Source organism: Coffea eugenioides, chromosome 3 (genome assembly GCF_003713205.1).
Source record: "Coffea eugenioides isolate CCC68of chromosome 3, Ceug_1.0, whole genome shotgun sequence".
Classification (NCBI taxonomy): Eukaryota; Viridiplantae; Streptophyta; class Magnoliopsida; order Gentianales; family Rubiaceae; genus Coffea; species Coffea eugenioides.
In genome coordinates this window covers 13,408,490-13,428,469 of record NC_040037.1, presented here as the reverse complement: position 1 = coordinate 13,428,469, position 19,980 = coordinate 13,408,490, and the positions used below count along the sequence as shown (strand labels likewise).

General features: G+C 37.2%; 2 protein-coding genes across 2 annotated transcripts; one reads left to right on the top strand and one right to left on the bottom strand.

Moving 5' to 3' along the window:
• Nucleotides 1-720: 720 nt before the first annotated feature.
• Nucleotides 721-6,554, top strand: LOC113766932 (auxin-induced protein PCNT115-like). Its single transcript, XM_027311091.1, has 5 exons — nt 721-1,022; nt 3,520-3,720; nt 4,720-4,892; nt 4,977-5,079; nt 5,946-6,554. The coding sequence occupies exons 1-5, from the start codon at nt 795-797 to the stop codon at nt 6,279-6,281; spliced, it is 1,041 nt and encodes a 346-aa protein (XP_027166892.1). The 5' UTR covers nt 721-794; the 3' UTR covers nt 6,282-6,554.
• A 3,172-nt stretch (nt 6,555-9,726) lies between these two features.
• LOC113766078 lies at nt 9,727-10,304 on the bottom strand. The gene is made up of 2 exons (XM_027310306.1): nt 10,158-10,304; nt 9,727-10,062 (listed from the first exon to the last, which is right to left on the bottom strand). The coding sequence occupies exons 1-2, from the start codon at nt 10,302-10,304 to the stop codon at nt 9,727-9,729; spliced, it is 483 nt and encodes a 160-aa protein (XP_027166107.1).
• Between the last annotated feature and the right edge of the window lie 9,676 nt (nt 10,305-19,980).

Here is a 19,980-nt window from a genome sequence, read left to right as displayed (position 1 = left end):
CACTAAATTGTAATTTTCTATTACTCAGAAAAGGAAGCATTTTGATAATTGAGGGGCTTGATTGTTTGAGTGGGAAAAAGGTAAGAATTGTGAATTTTATGATTGACGATTTGGTAGACAACATATGGAAGAAACTTATAGAGAGGTAAAAATTATAAAGGTAAAAATTATGATGGTGGATTTTGACATCTAAAATAACGAGCTTGTTCGAAAAAAGGAAGAAATGATAAGAGTTTGAAAACTTGGGCCAGATGTAGAAAATTATGAGATGGAAAATATTAGAACATTGGCTAAGTAATAAAACTCATAGGTTTATAGTATACAAGTGTATTCTTGATTTTTGAAAAATTTTAATCACTATTCATATTTTGAAAATTAGATAAGGGCAATTTCGGGCTTTCATATATTTTTTTGGTCTTACATCATCAAGGTGAAACTCAAACCTATGTTTTAGTAAATGTATGTGTAATTTTCAAAACGTGAGGAAAGCTGTATGAAATTATCAGAAACCTCAGGGGTGGTTTATGAAATTATCCCTAATTTTTTATTTTTTATTTTTTATTTTTTGGTACAAAAAACTCCAAAAAAGTGGCAGTTCAAACGGGGCCAACAATCTCCTATCTTCGCAAGTCCTCCCGCCGGCGGCCCTGGGTCATCTATAAAAGCATAGACCAAGACAACACTAATCCCTCATCAGTCCACTCCATACTTCTTCTTCAGGCCTCAGCTACGAAACAATAATAAACTCTGCTCCACTCAACTCTTTCCTCTGTGTCTTGTGCTCTTGTCTGAAAATGGCGGCGTCAGAAGAAGTGAAAGTGCCAAGAATCAAGCTGGGGTCGCAAGGTTTTGAAGTTTCAGCTCAAGGGCTGGGCTGCATGGGCATGTCAGCCTTCTACGGGCCGCCAAAGCCCGAACCTGATATGATCAAACTCATCCACCATGCTATTTGCAGAGGAATCACCCATCTTGACACCTCCGATATCTATGGACCTCACACCAACGAAATACTCATTGGCAAGGTACCATATTTGCAAATTTTCTGCTGTTGTCTGCTATGCATAAACTCTTGTAATTTTAATTTCTAAAAGAGCATATTTGTAAATATTTTATTTAGGTAAATTATACTTAATCCCATGCACTTCAAAATTTGTCTCCATTTGTGCCCCCTTAATTTTGTTTGTCAGCACTTAAACTCCATGCACTTCAAATATGACATTGTTCTTCTTCATTTTTTCATGTTACTGCCTTTTCAGTTTGTCCTCCTTTATAAATATGGGATGAATTACTTTGATTTTGATTTTGGTGCAATTTTGTATAAAATGATTTTTGCTATGAAGTTATTGATTTATTATGAGCTATGCGTTGTATATTTACACAAATTCTGCTAGTTAAACATTCACTTGAGCAAGCCTTCCAAACATGAGCAATATAATTCTCTATGGGTGCATTTGGTAAAATTGATGATTGAAAATTGAAATCTAATTTAAAGTCTGAATCCATAAAATTATTAATTTGTTAAGTACTAAATTTGATACGTTTGAGTCCAGGTCACATCAAACTATCAGTGAATAATTTATCACTTATTTTTTGGAGTAAGTTTTGTTTAAGAAATTCAATGCCATTTAATTAATTCAGATATTCAATTTTTGGTTATCAAACATGTTTGAATATGTTAAGATTTGAACCTATTAATTTTAAGTGTTGAATTGGATTATTAAATAGGACCTATAATTATTAGGTAACCAAGCAGACAACATGTTTAGTGTATAATAGTAATTAACTTTCAATTTGTCTCGTTATTCTTTGGTAAAGAACTCTTAGAATTATTAATAATAATTTTCTCATACATGGGAATCAAAATAATTGAAGTTTTATCTCTACCATTGAGATATGTTACCATCTAAAAGAAAGGAAAGGGAAGGAAACATGGGGAAAAATAGGGAAAGGGCAAAGTGATGATAAATAAAATTGGAAGTAGCAAAATGAGACAAGTGAATTATTGCAAGGGGTTAAGTGTAAATTATGTTTATTTTATGAGACCATTTAGGCAGAAAGACTGGACTCTTTTAACGCGCCAATCAAAAGTTCCAATTGCTGAAAATAACAGAAAAATTTGACTTTGTTTGGTTTGGCGTTTTTGGAGGTGGTTCATGAAAATTTTATTGTAGTTTTTTTTTCATCTTGAAAAATATACTTGTAAGAGAAAAAAATGGTTTAAAAAAATTGAGAGTTTTTTTTAATAAATTGTTTTCTAAATAGCTCAGTCACCCAATATTTTCAGTATTCCGACAATGGCATCCATGTGGTGTCAATTGTCAAACTTGCAACAAAGTTGAGAAGAGAAGGTTGTAGGTCTAGCGCATACGTTGAATAGCTCTATCCCATTAGAAGTAACACGAAGGATTAGAACTCTTCTACCATCTCTTTATTTTCTTTTGTTTTTTCCTTCAAAATTTTATATCATAATGGAGTTGGTAAAATAGTACTACATCAATTTATGGAAAGTTTACTATTTCTCTGATAAGGGATAGTAAAATTTACTTGTTATGAGCGGTAAAGTTTTAAAGATTATGAAAAGAGAATTGTATGAAGGAATAGAAGGGAAAAGAAAGGTAAGAAAATGGATGGATTGTGTTTGGATTGATTTTGGGTGGGGAAAGGAGAGGAAACGGAAAGAAAAGGAAATGGATGGATTGTGTTTTGCTCAGACATCATTTCCATACAAAAATAGACGGAAACAGAGGGAAAGAAAATCTCGTTGATGATTTTCTTATAAAATGCCTCAAGCACCCAAATTTAAACTTGAGTAACCATGTATTTCATAGCTGTAGAACTTGCCATTTGTGAAACCTGCTTTAGATATGAATTGTGGGATGCAACAGCAGGCTAGGAATGTTTGACTAAGCAACTTATGTAAATATTTTATCGATAAGTAAAGTTCCTCTTTTGCTGTTAAAAAAGAAGAGAGAAAAACCATTCCTTTAAACAGCATATTTAAGGTTTTCTTTCTTTCCCATCCATATCTAATCCAAATAAGACAAATGAGAACTATTTTCCTCTACTCTCCTTAGTCCTTTCCTTTCTTTTTCACTAGGATGTTTTATTTATTTATCTTTCCTTTCCTTTGATCCAAATGGTTCCAAAAAGGGCACTAATTAATCTACATTGATCAGTTCCCTATTTTTGTATTAATGTGCATGTGCACGATTCTGTGTACGTTCATGTTGTGCACCAAATCTTGTGAATGAAAAAGCTAGATTGTAAATTTAAGTTGAAGAAACATAAAACAAAAAGAGAAAATGGATTGGGTCCTTTAAGAGTATCAGACTTCTAAACTCCAAGGATTACATAATTTTCATATCCTTTGCTACATAAAGAAGTGGCATAGCCTTAACAATGAAGTGTTGGAAAAACTCCAGAGGGACTGTGCCATCCATGAAATCACAAATCCACTTGCTATACCATGCAATAATGTGTATGTCCTTGATGATTAATATAATGAAACCATGGTTCTAGGCCTTGAAGGAAGGAATAAGAGCGAAAGTGGAGCTAGCAACAAAATTTGCAGTCAGTTTGCAGGATGGGAAGTTTGATGTGCGTGGTGATCCAGCCTATGTGAGGGCTTCTTGTGAAGCGAGTTTGAAGCGGCTTGATGCGGACTGCATTGATCTCTATTATCAACATCGCATCGATACACGTGTGCCCATTGAAGTCACGGTTTGCTCGTCTTGCCTTTCTTGTTTTTTAGCTCCACTTATTCTTGATGAAACAAAAGTTTGATCAACTCCAAATTTTGAATAATTCAGTTTCATGTCCGTTTCAATTCTTCAAAAGTTGCACAGAAAAGTTAGTCAACCTTATGGTCTCGGATAATCTGCAGTATGGTATAGCTGATTTTGCACAAGGCATCCTGAAAAGTGAAAACAATGAAAATGTTTTGTATTAGCTTGACGGTCCTATATACAGGTGGATATCATGCTATACATTGTACAGTTTTCTTTAGAACGAAGAGACCTGAGCATTCTCTTTCGTTTGAGATAGGCTATCTGGTTGAGTAATGATCTGCTATTTACTTACCTTGTCAACCATTTTCAGTTGGTGCCTAAAGCACTGCAGATAGACATTTATTATTGATATCTAAAAAACATGGTACTCATTTTGTTCAGAACACATCTTTTTGTCTAATTGTCAAAGCCAGCTGCAACTGCCCCATTGACCTCTCCAAACAATTCAAAGATTTCAGCAGCTTGCTTACATTCAGCTTTTATGAAACAATTTCTGTCTTCTTTTTCTCATGTAATCAGCAAAGAATTGTCTTGGTTTCCCTGAGTATTAGGTAGAAACTTTCTTGCAGTTTAATCACTCAAAATACAAGCAAGTATAAAGGAAATCAAGCAAAATTGGCAACTGATAATTGATATGTACAGCCATTATTATATATAGAAGTCAACAATGCCATGTAATCATATTGGAGGAGCATTATGTTGGCATGGTCCAGTAGAACTAAGTCCTCTGGTGGGCTGTACATAGAGAAGTATCACCAGATGCTTATTGCCATTTTCATCAATTAGTGATTTCAGTTTGACGTGTACTTTGTCCATGACTTCGATGAACTAGTGCAACTTTTACTTTTTGTACGTAATATTTTGATTATCTGCCTGAGTGTTGAATGTAATAAATCAGCTTAGCATCTTCTTGTCCATTGAAATTCTCTAGATAGGAGAGCTCAAGAAACTGGTTGAAGAGGGTAAAATAAAGTATATAGGTCTGTCTGAGGCCTCAGCTTCAACAATTCGAAGAGCACATGCTGTTCATCCAATAACAGCTGTACAGTTGGAGTGGTCATTGTGGACCAGAGATGTCGAGGAAGAGATTATTCCCACTTGCAGGTAGTGCATATATTCTGCTGCATTTTCTACATGGTCTAGAAGAAATATTAAGTTCTAAATTCAGTTTTTGGTATAATCTTTCAGAGAGCTTGGCATAGGGATTGTTGCATATAGTCCACTTGGACGAGGTTTCTTCTCATCAGGTCCAAAGCTGATCGAGAATTTGGCTGAAGGTGACTACCGAAAGGTTTGTGCATATCGAAAAAGATGGAGTTTTTGAGTATACATTGTTTATAGTTCGAATAAGTTTCTCACTCATCTACTTTTACCACATTCAGTGGCAATCATGCTTGATATCCCTATTGTTGTCTATCACAAGCAATGGGTAGTATCAAATTTTAAAGTGCAAAGATGTCAAAAGAGGAAGAAACTATGTCACTTTTTAAGTAAAAGTCTCTTTACAGTTTTGAGGGGAAACTATCATTTTACCTTAGACTTCAATTTCATCATTTAATCTCAGGCACAGAACTCATGCTGTCCTGTGAAACTATCATTTTTCCTTTACCATTAATCCTAAAACTGAGTTTCATTGGTCAGAAATATACTTCATAGTAGTACCTCCTCTATCATTCATAGTAGTACCTCCATCGTTCAAACAAACAAAAATTAGTTGATTTGTATTTTAAGTTTCCTCTTTGATGGGAAATGTATCTCAGAACTTAACTCCAACAGTTGATGTTTCCTACGTGGAATATTCAGTCGAACTTGATGCATTGTTCTTTCCCCTGAACTTGTGCCCTTCAAACAGTATTTCTGATCATCTTGAAGTAATTAGTACCGTCTGTTCATTACTCCCTCCCGATTTCTTGCATTATAGTTTCCTCTTTAATGGGAAATGTATCTCAGGATCTACCTTCTACAATTGAGGTTTCTTAGAGTACTCAGTCCACCTTACTGGATTGTTCCTTCCCCTGAACTTTGTACACCTTAAACAATACTATCGATCATCTTGAAGTTATTCATATTGTCTTCATTTGTAGACGACACATGCTTTGCTCCCTTTTGAATTTCTGGCATTACAGTTGCTTAAATTTTGAAATTCATACAATGTAGGATATGCCAAGGTTTCAAGCAGAGAATTTGGAGCACAACAAGAACTTGTATGAGCGGGTCAATGCCATTGCTTCAAGGAAGGGTTGTACTCCATCACAGCTAGCATTGGCCTGGCTCCATCACCAAGGCAATGATGTTTGCCCCATACCTGGCACTACCAAGATTGAGAACCTCAATCAGAATATAGGAGCTTTGTCTGTAAAACTGTCGGCCGAGGAAATGGCGGAACTTGAATCTATTGCTTCTGCGGGAGTCAAGGGTGATAGGTATGGGCCTGGCCATGGTACTTGGCAAACTTCTGAAACTCCACCTTTGTCAACCTGGAAGAGAACATGAAGACATACTTTGTTATGTCAATAATTCCTTCTAGCTATGTGCCTGATGGTGGATTCCACTATATTAAGAGTTAAGTGATATGTATTTGTTCCAATAAATTTTGACATACTATTGTCTCTAGGGTTAAGGCAAGTAAAGTTATAAGAAGAATGGAGTTTCTTCAGAGAGGTTGTAATGAATAATATCTGGTCATGTAAAAGCAGAATATAATTTTCCTTGCAGTTGAATGCATTAAAGGTTATATATTGTACTTTTGAATGCTATAGTGGTCCATTTTTGATGTGCTACTGCTACGAGAGTTATAGATTGTCGAACAGCATTCAATTCAGGACTTATTAAACATAAGCATATAAACATTTTATGCTCGGAATATTTACATCAAAAGAAACTCCAAGGTCACATCATTGTAAAGTGTAAACTACATCATATTAACAAAAAGCAAAAAAAAAGGTCTAAATGAGGAAAAAAATGTACTATAGAAGAAGTCAACAATGTCATGTAATCATTTTATCCTAAAACTGAGATTAAAATTTAGTTGATTTGTATTTTGAGTTTCATCTTTGATGGGAAATGTATCTCAGAACTTAACTCCAACATTTGATGTTTCCTACTTGGAGTATTCAGTCCACCTTGATGCATTGATCTTTCCCCTGAACTTGTGCCCGTCAAACAATATTTCTGATCATCTTGAAGTAATTAGTACCATCTGTTCATTACTCCCTTCTGATTTCTTGCATTATAGTTTCCTCTTTAATGGGAAATGTATATCAAGATCTACCTTCTACAATTGAGATTTCTTAGAGTACTCAGTCCACCTTACTAGACTGTTCTTTTCCCTGAACTTTGTTCACTTCAAACAATACTATGATCATCTTGAAGTTATTCGTATTGTTGTCTTTTGTAGACGACACATGCTTTACTGCCTTTTGAATTTCTGCATTGCAGTTGCTTAAATTTTGAAATTCATACAATTTAGAATATGCCAAGGTTTCAAGCAGAGAATTTGGAGCACAACAAGAAGTTGTATGAGCGGGCCACTGCCATTGCTTCAAGGAAGGGTTGTACTCCATCACAGCTAGCATTGGCCTGGGTCCATCACCAAGGCAATGATGTTTGCCCCATACCTGGCACTACCAAGATTGAGAACCTCAATCAGAATATAGGAGCTTTGTCTGTAAAACTGTCAGCAGAAGATATGGATGAACTTGAATCTATTGCATCAGCTGGAGTCAAGGGTGATAGATATGATCCTGGCCGTGGTACTTTGGCGAACTCCTGAAACTCAACCTTTGTCAACTTAGAAGACTACATGAAGACATACCTTTGTTGAGGTATTAATTCCTTCTAGCATTCTACCTGTTGGTGATTTCACTGTATTGAGAGTTGAGCGAGTTGTATTTGATCCAAAAACTTCGTCATACTATTGTCTCGAGGGTTAAGACATGTAAAGTTTTAAGAAGAATGGACCGGTGTTTCTTTAGAGTGCTTATAATGAATAAAGATCTGGTCATGTAAAAGTAGAACACAACATACCAACAATGTCATTGTAAACTACATCATACCAACAAAAAAGTAGAAAATGGTCTAAAGTGAATAAGAAATCAACAAAAACTATGTAAGCACCAATGGAAAGCAGAAAAGTTCTTGATACCATAGTAAACACCAATGGAAAGCTAAAAGTTCTCGACGCCATAGAAATTAGGGATTCGTTGGGCAAAAAAGTTCTTAACACCATACTCCATAGACGTAGGGGGTCCAGGTTTGGGCATCTAGCTAAGTGGAACAGGTAAAGGAAAGCTGCATCACAGATGTAGCAAGTAGTTCCAATGCCCTTGCCAATGGTATAGGCTTTCTTGCTTCCAACATGGTCTTGAAAGTGCAGATTAGAGAAGGATATCAAAGCCGGCCAGCTGCGAATCCTGTGGGGTGAAAACCATACATTTGAGAACATAAACAAAACAGAGCTGCCTGGTCCTCAATTTAAGCATTATACTTGAGAAGGACAATACAAGCATTCAGGGATATTTGCAGCCCCATCCTCAATGTTTGAGAAACTAAACTTTACATGCAGAAAGCAAATAAATGCTTGAAATTACACAATGGATGGATGTTGAAAAGAATCACTAACGAATATGTCTAGAAGATCGATCTGTTAAGCATGGGAAGTTCAAAGAGTAGCATTTTTTTTGAGTCTCAGAAAAATGAAGAGTAAGGTACAGTCCAACAATTTAGGGAATTCAAACTCTATTTGTGAATAAACTGCTTGTATTTTTCCTTTTTCTAGTGTAAGATTTAAGGAAAAGTTAAAATCACTTGACCCCTGATCAGTTCTTTACCAATACATTGATTTTGACTTCAATCATGAACAAATAATTCAGATTAAGACTGAATAGTTAATAAATTGAAAAAAAAAGGGGAAGACATCAGAACTTAGATGTAACACACTAATCCATAACATCCAGTCCTTCTTACTTTTCGTGCCTTTGGCCCAGTGTTGCAAAAGGCCTTGCCTGAGGTGAGGCATTTGTCTCTACTCCAGCAGCACGAAAGCCTTGGAGCATGGGTTGTAATTCTCATGAATTTTAAAATTTTTGAATATTTAAAAATTTTAAAAATATTGTAATAGTTATGCAAAATATTATTAAAACACATATAACTATAATAAAATATGTAAAATTTGAAAATTATAGAAAAATATATTATCATGATATGCGGTAGTAATGACAGTATAGAAACAAAAAATATGGCAAAAATTCGACGAATACTAGTCGTGGGCATCTGAAAATGGTTATAGATGACAAGGGACGATGATTTTACTTGGAAACTTGGGTTTTTACATTCTTGTGGTATGTATTACTATACAAAAATGGTAAAATTAAAATATAACCAAGTTTTGGGGTTAAATAAGAAATTTGAGATAACAGGTTAGCTAAATTTTTAAAGTGAGCCAAAGCACAAGGACTTAATACTACATGTTTTACTAAAATGGGACCCACATCTCTAAATTCAGGCTTGTGTGCTTTGTTCGCAAGCCCAATTTCTCAGCCCAAATCATCAAACGCTTCCTTCCTCCCCTTTTTATTTAATAAACCCGATACGACTTCCTGATTATTCCAGGATCCAACAATTAAAACTTTACATACAAATAAATGGTCAAATTCACTTAAAAATTGTGGGGTCATCTTCCACATTAAACTTTTGTACTATCCAAGTTTGTTTTAATTCCTTTGGGAAAATCAAACATCGAATGCATTCCCCAAAAAAAACAAAAAAGGGAAAAGGAAATGGCTTACCTTTGCCCTTACGTATCCAATCCCAATTTGAACATTACATCATCCATCCAATTGAAACAAACTCCTATGGAGACTTTTTTTTTTTTGCTTTATTTTGTTGTTATTTTTTTTCCAAACGATAACATTGCATTAAATCATAACCGGATACAAAATCAGAGCAACTGCTCCTGTAGATCAGCTTGAGCTAACTCAAGCAACCACGCTGGGAAGCTAAGCTTCCATTCAGCTACATCAATCAGTGTTATAGCAAACTTTGCTAAATAGTGACTTACATAGTTGTTGCTCCTTCTAGTATAGGAACAACAACATTTATCAAAATCTTTCATCAGTCTCCAAATATCCAACTGAATTGTGGCTATGCTGACTTCCTCCTCCCTTGCATTGATCTTGTCCACTACTAACTTACAGTCCGATTCCAGCTCCACTTTCCTCCATCCCATTCGTTTGGCTAATACCATAGCTTCTCTTATTGCCAGAGCTTCCTCCACCTGTGCCTCAGCACAGCCTTCAGTTGGCCTCGCCTATGATCCTACCAATTCCCCTAAGCTGTTCCTGGCCACTACACTCCACCCTGCCTTGTTACGCTTTTGGTCCAAAGCTGCATCAGTATTGAGCTTGATCCAGCCAGCTTGCGGTGCAACCCATCTCCTGCCCTTCTCCTGCTCTCCCACTGCCAAATTGTCATGTTTTGCTCCCCCCCTTGTGCCAGCTGAAACTCATTCCATGCCATTAGTGCCTTATTCACCACCACTATAGGCTCACTGCTCCTGTTGTTGAATTGCTTATTATTCCTGTCGCGCCCCACTTTTCGATCGTCGAATGTATGGGTGTGAAGTGTGGTGTGTGAACGTGTGCAAAGTAAAAGTAAAGGCCATGGGACTTTGGAAAGCGACGATTTGGCCAAAAAATAGTTTTAAAAAGGGTTTTGAAATGAAAAGTTTGGAGTCGCCACTTGGTAATGGTTTAAGGTGTACCAAGTCACCCAAAAATGAGTTTTTAAAGTCAAGTAGTAATAAACCCTTTTTAAAACGACTCCTAGTCTACGTAAACCAAAGAAAAAGGTTCGGGAGTCACGTTTGACAAAGGGGAAGGCAAGGATAGAATCCAAGGCACCCCTTTGACCTAGCCAAGGCTAGTTGCGTTGATTTAATCAAAGATTTTCTTGTTTTAACCAAAGAATTTATTACATTTGAGTGCCCTACATGAATGCAAACCCTAGACCTAGGGGAATTGGGGGAAATTTCCCTTCAAAGGTTGAGTGGTGCCAATCACATTAATTGTGAAGCCCAATACCAATCCTTTGAAGAAGTCACGAATAATGCAAGTGGGATGCAAATGAATGGAATGCATGCGTGCAATGTGAGTTTGAAAAAGTAATAAAAGAAAATAAATATGTAAATGAAAGTGTGCTCGTGAGTGGGCGATGTACGGTATGTGAAATGATAATATGAAGTGCATGTGTGCAAGTAATGATAAAAGTGTTCGTGTGCAAGTGAAGAAACTCAAGGGTGCACGTGTGCAAAAATGGGAGGAAAAGTGTTCATGTGCAAGTGAAAGGATAAAAAGGTGTACGTGTGCAAATGAGAGAAAAAGTGAAAGTGTAATGATGGAGTGGACTTAGAATGCATGAGCCTAGGGAATTCATGCATATTGGGACGGGGAGACCTAAATCGTGACTCAATTTGCCCTTTTATAGAGAGGATATAAGCGTGCTAAGGCTTTAGAAAAAGCCACACTCGTCTATATCCCATATTTAAGGGGACTCTCAAGCAAATGAACCCTGTAACTAGCATGAAATGCAAAAAATCCTAAAATGAAGGAAAAGGGGGGTTCGAGGAGCATGCCAAGTGATAAAACTAAGAAAAATGCATGATATGTGGTGAACAAGCAAATGATGTGCTAACGAGGGGAAATCCCTAAGGGTCTAGCGTTGGACTAGCCCATTCTATGAATTCCGACTAGCGTTGGACTAGCGGAAACGTACATTCATCCATTCCATTCATTCATGGCTATGAAAGCAAGTAGACATGCCAAAATACTCGTAAACACATAGCACATAGCATTTAGCATGCTCGACTAGATGCAAGAGCCTAATAAAGCAATTAAACATGTAGCAACAAACACAAGCAACCAAGGGGAAGGGGAAGTGGACCAGATACTCTCCGAGCACTATCTATTACAAGCCAAGAGGTGTACGCATACCCCATAAAAGCATAAAGGGGAAGGGGGAAATGGACAAGATGCTCTCCGAGCCCTATCTATTACAAGCCAAGAGGTGTACACATACCCCATAAAAACTTAAATAAAAGTAAAAAGCAAGTAAATGCACGCAAGGAGGTAGGAAAGCGAGGTAGGCATGCATATTCACATAACACGTAGGAGCACGTAAGATCAAATGTAGTGCAAATGAGGGATAGAGTGTACCTCCCTCGACTTGACGCCCCAATGAGGTGAAATTATTCAATTACCCTCCAAAATAATAAAAAGGTCAAGGCACCACTTTATTTAAGAAAAATTAAAGGAAATGGGCAAAACAAAGCTCACTTAGCCATAAAGTCCCTAAAGTTATGATTTAAATTCAATTGAAACAAAGCATATTAATAAATCGAAACAAACAAGCAATGAAGTTGTAAAATTAAAGCCGTCAAGGACCAAATTGCAAATATTAACAAAGCACTCAAGCTTAATGAAACACTTTCAAGAACTTCAAAGGGCAAAGACAAAAGCGAGTAATAGCTCAGATTGCAAACACTTTAGAACTTGGATGCAAACGATTGAAAGGCAAACGGGTCTTTGTAGCATTGCTGCAAAATCTCATGGGCTAAATTGATTAATCCTTCCAATTTCTGGGTCATAGTGGGTCAAGGAGGAACTTGAGGGGTTAAAGTGTAATTTTCAGGGGTTATTCTCATGCAAAAAAACATGCAAGCTACGTGGGATGGTCTGCAACAAGAAAACATTTCTGATGAAGATTTTCTGCAACAAAAGGCTACAAATTCCAGCCGCAAACTTCATCTATAATCCTTCAACAAACAAAATTTGAGCTAACTCTAATTGAAAAATGTATAAAACACTTCTTAACAAAGCAGATCCTAAGAGAGATTCATGCAAGTTTCATGCAACATATGAGCATAAGATTTCAGCAACAAGACTTGCCGAATGTTTCCCTAAGCAGCCGAAGCATGCTTGCGAACAACACGATATTTCAAAAGATTTATCCCCCAAATCCCCCCTTCTCTATGCCATGACTCACATCTCATGTTGTTGATCTCAAACAGAATCATCTATATCTCAAGAGATCTATTCCAAAACTGAGCATAAAATGCAGCAAAAGTAATGAAGAAAACATTATGCAACTGAAAACATTCTCCTGCAATTGAAACTTTCTACAGCTCTTTGGGTTCACCAATGCCAAGATTTACATGAATGTTGTGCCATGAAAAATGGACCCAAAAGACATTACTCAACAAGGCCAATCAATTCAACGTCCTCTCTAATCTCCTAGCAAAAAATCACCGAGACACCACCGAGAATCCTCCTTCCAACAAACCAGAAGAGATAAGGAAAACATGGAAGCAAAACATTCGGCAAACTTGCTCAAACAAAGAAGTCCAACATTAGTCGAATATTCTCAAGCATTGATCTACTCCTTTTACAGCAAAACACAAGAAAACAGAAATTTCCATGGCTTAAAACCCACCTCAGCAAACCGAGAAAGAGGAAAAAAAAATTCCGCACTTCGTGGATTAGTTTGCAGCAATCATTTTTATCCAAATAGCCAAATTCAGAAACAAGGTAGGACCTTCATACAACCCTCAACCATACCCAAACTCATTCACACGAATAATGCATACAATCACAAGAAAACATGGAGAGAAATCTCTAGATGGAAACAGCAAGAGGAATGCAAACGGCAGGAACGAATGAAACAACATTTTGGCATGCTTGTTACGCTTGGAAACATGGGATACCTTTCAACGGCCTTGGGCCTCAAACGAACGTGGAAATTCCCCAAGGTGGGCTCGACGTTCACTTGAACGAACCAAAGAAACTTCGCAGCAGAAATTTCTGCCTCGGCTGGTCTGGAGCTTGCAACTGCGATCCGACCGAATTGAGGGTGCTAGCGTGATCAAATGAAGGCAAGGCGTTTCAAGTAAGACATGGACATTGCTGGAACGAAGCCCAGAAATTTTTCCGCAGCGGTTTTAGGCTTCGATCTATTGGACTTGGAGATGATTTCGGTCACCTCAGAGCAAGCTATCCTGTCAATTTTCCTGCTCATCCGATCCCTTACTCTTATCCTCTCCTCTCCTATTGCGGCCTCCCTTTTACGCCGTCACCTCTTCTTTCTATTTCACTCTATCTCAGTTGTCTCTCTCTTTTGGTCTTTCAAAACTCTCAAATGGAAACCCCTCCGTTCTCGTTTCTCTCCTCCGTTCTCTTTCTGCTTAGCCCAACCGTCATTTCTTCCTATGGTCTCTTCCTTGCTCTCAAGATCTTTCTCCTCTCCAGTTTTTCTCTCCTTAGCCGTTCTTACTCTTTCTTCCCGTAACTCTCTCCTCAATCCTCCCCCCTTTCCCTTGCTGTGTTTTTTTTGTTCTATCCCGTCAGCCCCCTTTGCGGCTATAGCTTCCTCTTTTCTATTTATATCCCGCTCGCCCTAAACCTCTGTCCTTTCTCTTGTATTTGCAGCCCCAGGTCTGCCCGAAGCCCCTCCTTGCAAAGCTGCGAAAAACGCAGCAACCATGTCGCGTATTTTTTTTTTTTTTTTTTTTTTTTTTTTGAAAAACACTAATACAAAAATTAATAAAAATATAAATAATAATAATAATAACAAATTGCCAAAAACCAGGTAATAATAATAATAATAATAATGAAAATAATTTAAAAAACTAAACAACTAAAAACAACAAAAATGGCCATTTTTCAATCTTTTTCTACATTTTCCTTTTTCATCATTTTTTCACTTTTTTCTTTTTTTTTTTTCACTTTCAAGAAAGCATTGAATCTAATTTACAAATGACTAAATCATATTTTTTTGAATGCTTTTTTTTCTTTTCGAAGATTCTATACTAAAAACTTAAAGATAAAAATAAAACTAGAAACTAAAAATTAAAAAGCTAACACGACAAATAAAAAAACTAGGAATAAAAAGTAAATGAAATTACACCAAAAATTTGGTGTCTACAGTGTGCCCCTCTTTGTCTGAGTTTTGGAAAAACTTGAGACAAAGAAGTAGACACCAAATACTTACCTGTGTCATTCGGTCACGAATGACTCGAACGACTGCCATTTTTGAAAATGAGGACTGACCTCTTTTGAAAGAAAATTTTAACAAGGACTTGACTGAGACAAGAAATTTAAAACGGGACTGACCCGAACAAGAATTTAAACGGGACTGACCCGAACAGAAATTTAAAATTGGGATAGACCCACGGGATAGACCCGGACAGAAATTTAAATTGGGATAGACCCACGGGATAGACCCGGACAGAAATTTTAAAATTGGGATAGGCCCACGGGATAGACCCGGACAGAAATTTAAATTGGGATAGACCCACGGGATAGACCCGGACAGAAATTTTAAAATTGGGATAGACCCACGGGATAGACCCGGACCGACATTTAAAATTGGGATAGACCCACGGGATAGACCCGGTCAGAAATGTAAATTTGGGATTGACTAGAGATAGAAAATTCAAATGGGATTGTATGAAGAAAACTGTATAAGACTTTATTTGAAAATGTATCCACAGATTTGCCCCAGTAATGAATTGGTCAGTGGGATTAAACCCGAACCTGCCATGATGATCGACCAGTGGGATAATACCCGATCCTGCCGAGGTTGGCGGGATGAAACCCGGTCCCAATTTGATAAAAAGCGGTCAGCGGGATTATACCCGGTCCTGTCGAGATTGGCGGAATGAAACCCGGTCCCAATTTGATAAAAAGCGGTCAGCGGGATTATACCCGGTCCTGCCGAGATTGGCGGGGCGGGATGTGAAACCCGGTCCCAATTTGATAAAAAGCGGTCAGCGGGATTATACCCGGTCCTGCCGAGATTGGCGGGATGAAACCCGGTCCCAATTTGATAAAAAGCGGTCAGCGGGATTATACCCGGTCCTGCCGAGATTGGCGGGATGAAACCCGGTCCCAATTTGATAAAAAGCGGTCAGCGGGATTATACCCGGTCCTGCCGAGATTGGCGGGATGAAACCCGGTCCCAATTTGATTTTTGAAATGTTGGCGGCACGAAGTCCAGGCCCAACGTGATTTTGTGAAGTTGGCGGCACAAAGTCCAGGCCCAACGTGATTTTTGAAATGTTGGCGGCACGAAATCCAGGCCCAACGTGATTTTTAGAATGGTCAGTGGGATAAGACCCAATCCTGCCATCCAATTGGTGAAGAAATTGAATTTGATTCGTCAAAATACAAGAAATTAAATTTGATTTTCCAAGAAACAAAATTTTGAACTTGTTTTTTTTGATTTTTTGAATTTTTCTGATTTTTCGAGAGAATCTTTTTCCCAAAAATAATTTGCCCCAGTGTAGGGCCCTTTTCCCTTCTTTCTTCTCTTTCTTCGGCATCGGCCTTCCACATCGCCAGATGCTTTTTGTCGACTTCAACTGTGAATACCTGCACAGGGCTTACGTGCACTCCAATGAGCGTGACTGATTTGAAAAATGCATTATTTTGATTCTTGGACGAAATCCTCAATTGGACTACAAAAATATTTGCCCCTGTGTGGGCTTATTTTGCGAAATTCTGCAAATAAAAATTTTGCCCCAGTTTGGGCCCATTTGATTGCAAAAATTGGTTTAGATGATTTCCCATTTACTTGAACAAAGAAAAACCACACTTTTATTTAGAAAAGAGTGCACATATACAACAATGTGAAGAAACTTTAATCGTCAAGTTTGAACTCATGCAGAAATTTCATGATGAATTCCTCGAAATAACACCAAATTTAAGAAGACTTCTTCCTTACTTGTAGCATTGGTGCTTAATGGGTCACCACTTCTGGTTGACTCATCTTTTCAGGACCAATCACATGACTCTATTTTTGAACTGGCTAAGGAAATGGGAGATAAGAATCTGTCTCATTTTTGTGCCCCAGTTGTATGTAATCCATTCAATGTCACATCTTAGTGAAAGCAAAGAGTTTGTTACCCTTATTTTCAAGAAAACTTAGTCAACATACAAGCTTTCTAGGCTTGTAACGTATGGACAGAAGTGATAGCTAAACATGTGGAAACGGGTTATGCCCTTATGATCACAAATGATTTGATGAATTCCTTATGAGCATGATCCTCACTTCGGATTGTCATGAAAGAATAAGTCAACGATGGACTTTATTAGCTTGTAATGTGGCTTGAAAACGATAGTTAAAGACTTTCAAGGATATTGCACCATAGATCGCATTTTTCTAAAATTGCCCCTATTTTGAAATCAAAAGATCTCAGACTTTGTTTGCATTTTTCTCATCACTCACCAGAGACTTCAGCGTCGAATTTTCTGCATTTTCTTGCATTTACTTTTCTTTCTTTGCTTTTTGCCTCTTTTCCCTTTCCCTCGAGCTGATGGGTTTTCACATGGTGAGTAGCGTCAACCTCATATTCAAGCAATTTAGAAATACAGCTAAAATTTTCCGGCATCAGAAAAATTTTTTAACAGGGCCATTGCAAAGAACAGAAGTCAGGACTTTCGGCTTTTGTAATGGGGTCAGGTGGGGTGTTTAGAAAAGTTAAGGCTTGAAAGCAGATTTCAAGAGTGGTTTGAAGAATCTGAGATCGCATTGTTGCGTCAACCCTATTTTAGGGTTAAATCAGAATTTGCCCCAGTTTTTGCTCAATTGAGGCTTTTTCTCTTTCATTTTCTTTCTTTTTTGATTTTTCGGCTTTTGGCCATTTTTGAACTTTCACAAAATTGTGCCCCAGTTCATTTTTGAACTGAGGTTCTCTTTTCTTCCTTTGCCTTTTGATTTTGAAACTTTTCACTTTTCACTTCTTGAAATTTTCTTTTCAACCCAACTTGCCCCAGTGTGGGGTTTGCGATTCTCAGGGGTTGCCAAACGAAGTATTTTATTCTGAAGGCTCAAAAGGGATAACTAGAGATAGAATGCTTGATCGGAAAAGAAGAGGGCCTGACTTTAATTCCGTTCTCTACATTAACTCTGAAAAGAAATTTTCATTAATGAGAAATTTTTGGCATGTATCTGAATTAACTGATTGAGGAAAACCCTTGTTCATCCATATTTGTGAAACGTTGGCGATCTGTCGCGCCCCACTTTTTGGAAAAAATAAAATGATTAGTCTTTTGTTGAATTTTATTGGTTTGGGAAAAATGATTTTTGTTGATAAAAACAAAAATGGGTCTAAATGGGACTTTTGAAAATGCGACGATTTGACCCAAGAAAAATAGTTCAAAAAGGGTTTTTATATGAAAAATGGAGTCGCCACTTGGTATAGAGTTAGGGTGTACCAAGTCACCCAAAAAATTGAATTGTTTAAAGTAAAATAGGAAAAAGTAAGAAACCCTTTTTTAAACGACTCCTAGTCCACGTAAAACAAAGAAAAAGGTTCGGGGGTCACATTTGTCGAAGGGGAAGGCAAGGATAAAAATCCAAGGCACCCCTTCGACCTAGCCAAGGCTAGTTGCGTGATTTAACCCTTATTTTCCTATATTTTCTACCCAAAGTATGTATTGCAAATTGGATATGACTAATGGATGAGAAATGCAATCTTAAGTCTAGAAATGTCTCTGATGAGGCTTTTGATCCCATTCACATTAATTGTGAAGGTCAATAAGGAAAGACCTCATAGAAAATCATGACTGATGCAAATGAGGACTCAAATGAGAGTGTAAGTGTGCAAAGTGTAGAAAAAAGGTGCATGTGCGCAATTTGAAAGTGTTTGTGTGCAAATGCATAAAAATATAAGTGCTCGTGTGCAAGTGAATGAAAATAATAAATATATAAGTAAAATAATTGCAATGTGTGAAGTGAAAAGTAAAGAAAGGGAATAAGTGTGGATTTAAAATATATAATTAGTGAGGAAAATAGTGAGAAAATGATATGAAAATGCATGAACTTAGAGGAATGCATCAGGTCGGGTACGGGAATGACCTCTAATTTTTGTGATTTTAATTTCCCCTTTGATTAGAAGGAAAAACTAGCGTGCTAAGGCTATTTTTGAAGCCACACTCGCTCGTTTCCCTTACCCAAGGGGGTACTCAAGCAAAATGAACCCTATAGCTAGCATGAAATGCAAAAATCCTAAAATGGAGGGAAAAGGGGGTCGAGGGGCATGCAAAATGATAAAACTAAAAGAATGCATGACATGAAATGAACATGCAAACATGTACTAACGAGGGGAAATCCCTAAGGGTCTAGCGTTGGACTAGCCCATTCTATGAATTCCGACTAGCGTTGGACTAGCGGAAACGTACATTCACCCATCACATTCATTCATGGCTACGGAAAGCGAGTAGACATGCCAAATACTCATAAACACATAGCACATAACATCTAGCATGCTCGACTAGATGCAAGGCCCTAACAAAGCAAATTAACACGTAGCAACTAAGCATGCAAGACACATAATACAATTAAAGCCTTAACTATTACATTTGCTAGCTAGGCACATGACTTCGATAGGTCTTCATTGAATGCCCCTCCAAGCCCTATCTATTACAAGCCAAGAGGTGTACACATACCCCATAATGAATAATTTAAATAAAAGTAAAAGTAAATGAAATAAATGCAAGGAATTAAGAAAGCAAAGTAGACATGCATATTCACGTAACACGTAGGAGCACGTAAGAGAGAAGTAAAGAAGATAAAAGAAAGTTATACCTTCCCCTAATGGTAAGCAAATGAAGGAAAATGGCTTCAAAACAATAAAGGGGTCAAAGCATCAATTTAAAAGTAAAGTATAAGCAAAAACATCAAAAACCACCTAATTGCAACTTGAATGAGCTCAAAAAATGCTTAAAGACCAAGAAAACGGAATAACCCGTTCAATTTCCAAATATAGCATCTACTAAAGACCCAAAACAAGCATTACTCAAACATTCAAGTCCAAATAGATCGTTTAAGCACTTCAAAGATCTTAAAAATAAAGGAAAAGTCAAACAATGATCGAAGTTGCAATGATTTTAGGACTTAATTACAAGATACTAGAACATGCTTGGGCTCTTGTGGAACAAAAAGAAACTTAGAAGGATCAAATTGATTAAATGTTCCAATTACTTGGGCCCTAGTGAAATGAGAAGGGACTTGGGGGGACAAAGTGCTAAATTTTTGAAAACCTTTTTCCATGCAAATCTCATGCAATCACCGAAAATACTCTCTGCAACAAAACCAGTATTGAAGAAAGCTTTTGGCCATTAATCACCTTTCAACAATG

Bases quoted from the DNA above. Each gene is read 5' to 3' on its own strand.
- LOC113766932 (XM_027311091.1), top strand. From the start codon at position 795: ATGGCGGCGTCAGAAGAAGTGAAAGTGCCAAGAATCAAGCTGGGGTCG. The intron at 3,721-4,719 runs GTTTGCTCGTCT...GAAATTCTCTAG, and splicing joins GTGTGCCCATTGAAGTCACG to ATAGGAGAGCTCAAGAAACT. The intron at 4,893-4,976 runs GTAGTGCATATA...ATAATCTTTCAG, and splicing joins GAGATTATTCCCACTTGCAG to AGAGCTTGGCATAGGGATTG.
- LOC113766078 (XM_027310306.1), bottom strand. From the start codon at position 10,304: ATGGCATGGAATGAGTTTCAGCTGGCACAAGGGGGGGAGCAAAACATG. The intron at 10,063-10,157 runs GTAACAAGGCAG...GCTGAGGCACAG, and splicing joins TGCAGCTTTGGACCAAAAGC to GTGGAGGAAGCTCTGGCAAT.